The sequence below is a fragment of the Xyrauchen texanus genome, chromosome 20 (genome assembly GCF_025860055.1).
Source record: "Xyrauchen texanus isolate HMW12.3.18 chromosome 20, RBS_HiC_50CHRs, whole genome shotgun sequence".
Lineage (NCBI taxonomy): Eukaryota > Metazoa > Chordata > Actinopteri > Cypriniformes > Catostomidae > Xyrauchen > Xyrauchen texanus.
In genome coordinates this window covers 21,586,310-21,596,263 of record NC_068295.1, presented here as the reverse complement: position 1 = coordinate 21,596,263, position 9,954 = coordinate 21,586,310, and the positions used below count along the sequence as shown (strand labels likewise).

Genomic DNA, 9,954 nt, shown 5'->3' with positions numbered 1-9,954 from the left:
TATGAAACGATGAGATCTATATGTGTACCGAGTTTCATATTATATTACATGCAAGCGTGTTTGAGTTATAGACCAAGATTTCGGACCCTGTTCCAGGGGGCGCTGTCGAGCCCCCCTGCCACGCCCGGGTACCAGCTTCAGCCCGGCCCTAATGACCGCAGGTTCTGACCCGTGTGCAAAGTTTCAAGAGTTTTTGAGCATGTTAAGAGCCCCAAAAGTGCCCCGTAAGGCGTAAAATAATAATAATAATAATAATAATAATAATCCTAACGAAAACAATAGGGTCCTACGCACTTTGTGCTTGGGCCCTAATTAAGCCCTAGATTAAAGTGATATAGTGTAAATATATGGACATTAGTTAAAGGGCAAAATTTTTCAAATACTTTTAAGGCAATAAAATACTTTTTGAGTAACAAATTAAGATAATATTTATTAATAATAAGCACTTCAGGAAAGGGTAAAGAAAACAGTTAAAAGACACAGTGTACAGGGTGTAAAAATACACATAAATGTAATGATGCTCATTTATAATATCGTTTTTACTGATGTTTGGTCTGTGCTGACATGATCTGCTTACTGTAGTGAAGGACAAAGAGGAGTTTGTGTCTAGCCATCAATATAGGGTACAGGAGCCAATCTTATTAATTGCTCTTCATTTGGCTCTAAACAAAACTCTTAAATAAGCATGTTGTATTCTTGACAAGAGGAAGGATATTGTGTCTGGATCTACAAATAGTCTTCAATGATGTAGGCCTGATTCACTAACACTTTTCTGCCATGTTTTTTTTTTTTTTTTTTTTGCAATATAAGGACGTTTTACTAGTTAGTTTCTCACAGACACTTCCCCAAAACGTTTCCGTCTTGAAAGTTATTAGGAAATTCTCAGCAGTGGAAACTCACCTCACCACTAATATCACGAGTCACTCACACTTCATATGATTGATCATAATCAAGATAATTTTTCAACACAGAAAGACAGAAATATGCTGAATAGATTGCATTTTGAGGTATTGTAGTGACTGTGACATACATAATTCACCTTTGTGTTAAATGTAGTTCTATACATTGTTGGTGATAAATGCAGTACTTTGTTCTTAGCGTTTTTCCTCATAACTGTTCAGGGATCGTGGTCCCTTTAAATGTTCTGTATGGGTGATGACGTAGGACGCTTGCCAGCGCCATTTGTTTCTGGTGTTTTTTCATACAAAATAAACGACACATGTATTTGTGTGTTCAAAGTGAGAAGTTGTCTTTTGCAAGTTACTGCAATTTCCACAGTATTGACTTTAACCATCAAAAACCACATGCATATACAGCTATTTTTGTGTGTTGTTTGAATATAGTACAGAACTGCACTTTTCTTAAGCATCTTAACTTTCAACCAACCAAACCCTAGGTCATTTTTATTGGATTTTAGTTAAGTTGGTTCCCCTCAAGTTGATGTCCAAATACTTTTTGTCTCTACTTTGAACAATATATCTATTGTTTTTATCATTTGACACCGTACAAACTTTTTTTTTTTTTTAATGCTTTGCCAAGAAAATGTTTGTATCACCTTCCTTTAAAATGCTATATGTTTGCTATTTTTTGCATATTTTAAATTATATTCAAACATATATAGTGTAGCCAGAGTGCCAAAATACTTTTTGGGGACACAGTATATAAATATTGTTTTGCATATTTTAATGGACTTTTGCCTTTAATTACAGATAAGTACAGGCACAAGAAAGTTGGGGAAAGGAGAGGTGGAACTGGAATGGGATTTTTGGGTTTGAACATGATGCTGGCTTCTTATGTATCCACTGATTTCAAAATATAGTAGCACGGACTGATGAATGAATAGATAAATGCTAGTAAATGCTAGAAATGACCACAAATGTTACGATTTAGGCCAACTGGCTGTGATTTAGAGGAAAATTTGCACACAGTTGCACAATGAATGAGAAATTCAAAGAGATTTAAAGCAATTTTATTCATTTCAGAAAATGTCTTATAGGAGAGAAAAAAAGACAGATTTACATTTAAATAACTGATAGGAAAAAGTCTGTTTTACAGTGATATTTATGTCTTTAAAAAATAAATACATATTTGCAATGAATACAAATTTAAATAATACAGTATTAAAAGTAAGAATAAAATTTAACACATTAACAAACCAGATAATGCCCAATCCAATATCAAATCTAACTTCTTGGAGCACTGCTCATTATTATGATTATTATTATTATTACTATTATTATTATTAACAACTTATTAATTAACTTGTTTGAAACAAAAAAGGCATACTTTCACAAACTGACCAGAAAGAAATCATCCAGTAAATGTATCCATTGAACTTAACACTGTAATTACTATCCTAAAAAAACAGTAGCATGTAAGGATTAACAATGTCATAGCTGATTCCTATGCAATTGCAATGCATGTAGCTGCCAGATATTGACTTAAAGCCCCCCCAAAAATAAAATATACATTTTTAATCCTTTTGTGGATACCTAAAGCCTGCTGTATAAGTGGGTAGATCTGTGTGCTTCGAGATCCACTGATTGTAGTCGGTGACCTTTGTGTAAACTCCTGGTTTAAACTGTTCTGCACACTTATCTCCCCAGCTAATGATACCGAATAGGAACATTATGTTATTTACTTCACATACTAGTGGACCTCCTGAGTCACCCTGAAAGGAGAGAAAAGTAGTCACAGAGAGAAAAGTAATCACAGAGAAATATGTAATTTTGTCAGTTTTCAGGAAATATTTCACAATTATATTGGCAGCACTTTACAATAAGGGTCCATTCGTTAACATTAGTTAATACATTAGGTATCTTGTACAATTTACAGTATATTTTTTTACATCATTTATTAATCTTTAGCAATGTTAGTTAATAAAAACGCTATTGTTCATTGTTGTTCATGTTAGTTCATAGTACATTAACTTCTGTTAACAAAAACAACTTTTATTGAATTCTTTTTTACTATACTGCGTGTGCTTAATAAATATTGTTCATTGTTAGTTCATGTTAACTAATGTTGTTAACAAATGTTAACAAATGGTACCTTATTGTAAAGTGTTACCATTCTTAAGACACCTAATTTAGATACTTATCGATCAGTGGGAAAAGTTGGTATATGTTTACAAACTGAAATATTATGATTTACCTGGCAAGCGTCTTCCTTCCAGTTCTTCCCAACTGCGCAGAACATGTGTTTATTTACATTTTTCTCTTCCTCATTGTAATAGTACTCACAATCATTCTGGGAAATAACCTTCACTTGAGTCTCTTTCAGATACTGTGAGAACTCAAAGCCACCTTCACAGATTAAAAAAAAGCAATGATGAGATTCATGTTTGTTGCATTTTGCCTCACACTAAACAATATATTTACAACTTTATACCTAGACATGCATCTAGATGCATATTCTGTATACTATATATATGTGTATGTGTATGCATGTATCCAGACATAAAACTGATAAAACACAAGAAATACTTAACTGAGGGTTAACTAATGACATCAACTGTAACATAACAACATTGCCAGAATATCTAGCAGTTTTTAGTTTTACATTGTATAGTACAGTACATTATGTTAGAATCCTTGGAAATTTAATTTGGAGAGATTTCATTTCATAGATCAACTTTTTGAACACAGCATGTTGCCATCATCTATCTTGTTATTGGAGGAAAATAATAATTGTTATTATGCTCTGCTGAACTATCTTTGCATATAGTGTGTATCATCTCACCCTTTTCATGTATTCCATAGCCAGCGATATTACAGTAGCTTCCTGGAGGAATCATCACCCGGGAAGGGGGAAGACACACGGTTCTCACAGAGTTCATCTTCCTTGCACATTGTCCACTGCGGTCGACTATCTTAAGCAGAGCTAGAGGCAAAATTGGCAATTTCCACAACTTTTTATTTACGTGATTTTACAATTTTCAATAAGCCATTAATTGCCTCATTCTTTTAAGATAAAGTATAAGGCAAACATACCAATGTCGTGGGTAAAGTTTTGCAATGTGAAGTTAAATTCATGGTGGACCACAAGTTTGCTCACGGCAAACTGCTGTTCTATGGCACGGTTGCTTTTATTTATGGCATTCCTTCCCAAGTAGACTGAGTATCTATTTATTTTTGTGTTCATCCTATTCAAAACAAACAAAATGTGATGTAGAATTTTTAACATGATGCAATGATCATCTGAATGCATTAGAGGTATAGGTTACCCCAAAATGAAAAAAGGAGATTATTATGCTTCATGCTGTTCTGTCCCTGGTCACCATTCACTTTCATTCTCATTGTTTTCCATATAATGGAAGTGAAACGTGACCAGGGACAGAGCAGCTTGGACATTCTGCTTTTGTGTTCAACAGAAGTCATTTGGGATTGAAACTCCATGAGGGTTTTTGGGTGACCTATCCCTTTTAGTAAAGAAAATGTTGACATACCCTGATTTGAAGCAGTGGGCTGCAGTAAGGACCCAGCAGGGAGCAATGAGGGATCCTCCACAAATAAATATTTCTCCATGGAAGATAGCTGCAATCCAAGGCTGAGATTCAACAGTTGATTTTGATCCACCTATTATCTTTGATCTACGGACCAAGGATCGCTCTCCACATGTTAACTCTGCATAATGGATGGGAAACAACAGAGACACAGTCTATCAACACAGTGTGTACAGATATCCAAAATGGGGTTTGTCTTAACAACTGCATTAAATCATTGAACATTTTTGTTTTGAATTAGTAAAATCTAAAATGTACCTGTGTCCTGATTTGTTGGATTAGGAGTTGGTGGACTCTTGGCTGATTGAACAATGATAGGTCGTATTAGTCAATATTGTCAATTTATCAAGCGGCTAATCAGTTAAATTTATCACTAATATTAACTTACAGAACCTTATCATAAAGGGCAAAGTAGATACATATGTATTATAATAAATCTACAAATATACAGTGCATCCGGAAAGTATTCACAGCGCTTCGCTTTTTCCTCATAATTCTACAAACAATACCCGTAATGAAAACGTGAAATAAATTTGTTTGAAATCTTTGCAAATTTATAAAAAAAAAATTAATTAAAGAAAATCACATAAGTATTCAAAGCTGAATACTCTGGTTGGGCCACTCAAGGACATTCACAGAGTTGTCCAGTAGCCACTCCTTTGTTATCTTGGCTGTGTGCTTAGGGTCGTTGTCCTGTTGGAAAATGAACCTTCGCCCCAGTCTGAGGTCCAGAGCACTCTGGAGCAGGTTTTCATTAAGGATGTCTCTGTACATTGCTACATTCATCTTTCCCTCGATCCTGACAAGTCTTCCAGTTCCAGCATGATGCTGCCACCACCATGCTTCACTGTAGGGATGTATTGGCCAGTTGATGAGCAGTGCCTGGTTTCCTCCAGACATTCTTCTGGAGGAAACCAGCCATTCAGGTTAAAGAATTTAGTTTCTCATGGTCTGAGAGTCCTTCAGGTGCCTTTTGGCAAACTCCAGGCGGGCTGTCATGTGCCTTTTACTGAGGAGTAGCTTCTGTCTGGCCACTTTACCATACAGGCCTGATTGGTGGAGTGCTGCAGAGATGGTTGTTCTTCCGGAAGGTTCTCCTCTCTCCACAGAGAAACGCTGGAGCTCTGTCAGAGTGACCATTGGGTGCTTGGTCACCTCCCTGACTAAGACCCTTCTCCACAGATCACACAGTTTGGCCGGGCGGCCAGCTCTAGGAAGAGTCCTGGTGGTTCCAAACTTCTTCCAATTTACAGATGATGGAGGCCACTGTGCTCATTGGGAACTTCACTGCTGCAGAAATCTTTCTGAACCCTTCCCCAGATCTGTGCCTCGATACAATCCTGTCTCAGAGGTCTACAGACAATTCCTTGGACTTCATGGCTTGGTTTGTGCTCTGACATGCACTGTTAACTGTGGGACCTTATATAGACAGGTGTGTGTGCCTTTCCAATTTTGAGTGTCATGGCAAAGGCTGTGAATACTTATGTACACATGATTTTTTTTTATTTTTTATTTTTATAAATTTGCAAAGATTTCAAACAAACTTCTTTCACGTTGTCATTATGGGGTATTGTTTGTAGAATATTGAGGAAAATAATTAATTTAATCCATTTTGGAATAAGGCTGTAACATAACAAAATGTGGAAAAAGTGAAGCGCTGTGAATACTTTCCAGATGCACTTTATGTTCTTAACAGTTATTCATATAATCCGTTCATTTATTCACTGTTCACTCAAGCTACTTCTGCAGCAGCACAATAAAGACATATAATAATTATATTACATTATACTATATACTATTATAATAATAATATCTACATAGAAGTCTTTGAAGGTTACTACTCTGATTCTGGCATTTTATTTGTAACCTTAAATATGGTTATTACACTGAATTTATTTTACTTTATTATAGGACCCTTACACAAAAACACATTTAAATTAATACAATTCTAATTATTTTATATTAACTGACTTAAAAGATCAAAAGAAATGATAGTGAGCACTTCCACTTACTTGGCTTCTTTTCACAGCGTGGAATGTAACAATTTTCATATGCATAGCGATTTCTTCTCTTAACCACACACCATGGCATAATGTTGTTATTTGGATTCCTGAAAGAGCAAAACATTCTAATGGATATAGAATATCACCCATTTGAAAGGTATTATAGGATTGTAATATATTTTTTAAATATAGTACCACAATATAAGAATGTCAGCAATAATTTAATGTAGCATTAAAACTTATTAGAAAACAATCAGGGACTACCTGCAGTTGTTATGATAGAAGTGTTTAAGGGACGGAACTGGTTGTATTTTGTCTGGGACTAAATACCAGTGGAGACATTTTCTTCCATTGACTGTCACTGACACTTTGCCTCTGTAATTGCGCCCATTACTTCCATCAGGTATGCAATTTTCAGGGTTCCCTGTAAAAGAAGAGGTTCAGTTTAACCCTATACTTTCACAACATGCCACAAAAACTACCTCATCTTGTATCAAAATTATATGTAAAAATATAATATAATCCAGTGGGACAAAATCAAGACTTACCCAGTCCTGGGAACGTGTTACTTGAAGGGCGGTAAGTCTATGAACAGAAATTTAAAGATTAGATATGGTGGGGAAAAGGTTTATTTCATTTCAAGACCCTTTTTAGGAAGCAGGAATGTTCACTTCTGATTTTGTTTTTCACTTACCGCTTCAATACAACACAGAGCGCATGTTAACAGTAATATCCTGAAAGCACACATGTTCTTGTCCACAAACCAATATTTTCCTTTTCTGGAATCCTAAAAAACATTTTGAAGAAATGAAAGCGTTGAAAAAAAAGACACCTGCTTTCACATCAGTAAATCTGTATCATGGGTCTTTTTCAAATATTATTGTTACCAAACTTGTATAATACATTTGGTTGTACATGTTAAGATTAGCTTATGCAGTTTTACAACAACATTTAATATTCATCTTGGTTCATTTCTACACATGCTAATAAAGTATATTTTAAACACTAAAAAATTGTGCCCAAGTCAGTTTTGTATAATGAACTAATTTAAAAAGATTAATAAATGCTGTAAAAATGTGTTAATTGATAGTTTATGAAACCTAAAATGCATTTATGTTTGTGTTACATTATTGTAAAGTAATTTTATCATAACATTTGGCATTGGGGAAAATCCTAAGTAGATATGTAAATAAAATATATGATACATTTTATGATATATTATTATACAGTTGTATTATACAAATTATATTGTGCACACACAAACACACACACACACACACACACACACACACACACAAAAATTTTGTGTATCCATGTTTTATTGGGACTTTCCATTGACATAACGGTTTTTATACTGTACAAATGATATATTGTATCCCCTACCCCTAAACCTAACACTCACCGAAAATTTTCTGAATTTGTACATTTTCAAAAAACATAATTTAGTATGATTTATAAGCAATTTTCAACAAATTGTCCCCACAGCATCTAAAATGTCAGGTTTTACTATCCTTATGGGGACATTTGGTCCCCACAAAGTGATAAATACATGCTCACATACACACACACTTTTGTTGTTGTTGTTTTTTTTTATTCTTGGCACATTAGAGGCTTATAACTTATATCATATAGTATGTATATATATATATATATATATATATATATATATATATATATATATATATATACAGCAGCCCTTGGTTCAGTTTAAAATGTAACTCTGATTTTGACTTTGTATTTGTATCCATGTGTTACACTCCTTTTTTCCTTTTTCTAAAACACATTTAAATGTATACTAATATGATTAATTATATATTATTATCTTGCAAATTAATATATAATTAAAATTAAATTATATTTCCACATGCTATATGAAAAAATGATATCTGTATGAAAACAAGCTGTGCAAGTAAAGCAGACAAAAATCATTTAAGGCAAAACAGAACCTTCAGGGAGGCAAATACAATAGGTAAAATGTGACCAACAAAAGTGTAGTTTTCAGGACTTACCTTTCAGATAGCAGACACTATAAACATTAAATATTTTGTATGTAGCTGTCACTGTTGCCCTGTGAACAGCTCAATTGCTGTTTTCTTGTAGTGTTCTTTGCTTTATAGAGAGTTGTTGGCAAGGGGGGGGGGGGGGGGTTTGGGTGGTGACTCATGAGAAATTGCTCAATATCTCTTGCCCTTATTCTAATACATAAAACACATAAAAGCGGAAATATCCATAATAAGGAGTTTGAGCATGAGTAATGACCATCATTGAGGTTCATATGCTTGTAAAATGAAAAGATTTATGATCGAACTGAGTAACATTACCCATAAAAATGGGTATCTGTAAGTCTTAACATTACATTGAGGTATACAATATATTCTAACAAACTGTATCTCCACACATTAACCATATTTGCACACATAAATCTAAAAAGTGGCATGATGGTTCAAGACATCTGGGTGATTCATTGTAATCATTCATCTTGTTGCGTTGTCAGTCAATTTTAAAACAAGTTGAATCTATTTTTAAAATCCATTTGTAATATCCCATAATGAAATTGCATGTCTTCACTGTTTCCTAACCTCTTTAGCCTCCGCAATTAATTTTTGTCCCATGTTTAGGAAATATGTTTTTACTCTCTGAAACCATGCATGCCATGTTCTACTTCCTGCTGTACTGTCAAGATGAAACCCTGGGCTTTTCTGTGATATCAAATCAATCTTCAATTCTTTTCATTGATTGAACCATTGCTCGATCTTGGGGGACTCATCACAGTATTATGACAATCTGTTTTTATTGGAGTTCATCCAGTCAAATCTACATGATAAATGAGGGGTTTTCAGGAATGAGAGAACCAGAGGATATGTCATAATCATCTACTCAAAAACTAAGAAATGTGCAGACACTTCCTATTCAACACACTGGTAAACTTCCAGTGTTGCTGCTTTTTGTTTTTAAAGAGATTCTGTAAAGATAAAATCTGGGTTGTGATAGCTCCACATTCTAAAGCATAATTAAATACACCAAAAATACTATATTTTGTTTCTTATGAACTTATTTAAGGATTTGTTTTTGCTTGAAACCACTTTCATTCAGTAATAATGCAGTGCATCAATTTCTCACTTACTCTGACTTCCTTTTCTGAAGATAAACATCGATCTTAGCTGTGTTCTCGGAAAGTTTGTGGTTTTAACACATACGTTTGTGGGAAAGGAACTCAGCTGTGTGAGAGCTGGGAGGACTATTTATATTGTATATGAGGTTAAACTTAGATAAACACATTTCAGAGCTAATTGGATTAAACTAGATGAATATCTGGATTGTATGCATACATTTTTTATTATAATAAAAAAACGGGCACCAACTCCCTGGGGGGCATCAGAAAGTCCACAGGCTGCCCTTACTCGCACGTTATACAAGGACCCGAAAGCAGTTGCGGAACACACATGA

General features: G+C 34.4%; 1 protein-coding gene across 1 annotated transcript; it reads right to left on the bottom strand.

Annotated features, from left to right (window-relative positions):
* Window positions 1-1,998: 1,998 nt before the first annotated feature.
* On the bottom strand, window positions 1,999-8,580 carry LOC127661107 (urokinase-type plasminogen activator-like). The gene is made up of 11 exons (XM_052151680.1): window positions 8,517-8,580; window positions 7,202-7,294; window positions 7,056-7,092; window positions 6,772-6,931; window positions 6,517-6,614; window positions 4,763-4,804; window positions 4,448-4,625; window positions 3,993-4,144; window positions 3,742-3,882; window positions 3,154-3,305; window positions 1,999-2,671 (listed from the first exon to the last, which is right to left on the bottom strand). The coding sequence occupies exons 2-11, from the start codon at window positions 7,253-7,255 to the stop codon at window positions 2,474-2,476; spliced, it is 1,212 nt and encodes a 403-aa protein (XP_052007640.1). The 5' UTR covers window positions 7,256-7,294; window positions 8,517-8,580; the 3' UTR covers window positions 1,999-2,473.
* Between the last annotated feature and the right edge of the window lie 1,374 nt (window positions 8,581-9,954).

Coding starts and splice junctions, on each gene's coding strand:
- LOC127661107 (XM_052151680.1), bottom strand. CDS start 7,255: ATGTGTGCTTTCAGGATATTACTGTTAACATGCGCTCTGTGTTGTATT. Junction 7,093..7,201: donor CTCTGTGTTGTATTGAAGCG/GTAAGTGAAAAA, acceptor TTCTGTTCATAG/ACTTACCGCCCTTCAAGTAA. Junction 3,883..3,992: donor AAACTTTACCCACGACATTG/GTATGTTTGCCT, acceptor TTTTGCCTCTAG/CTCTGCTTAAGATAGTCGAC.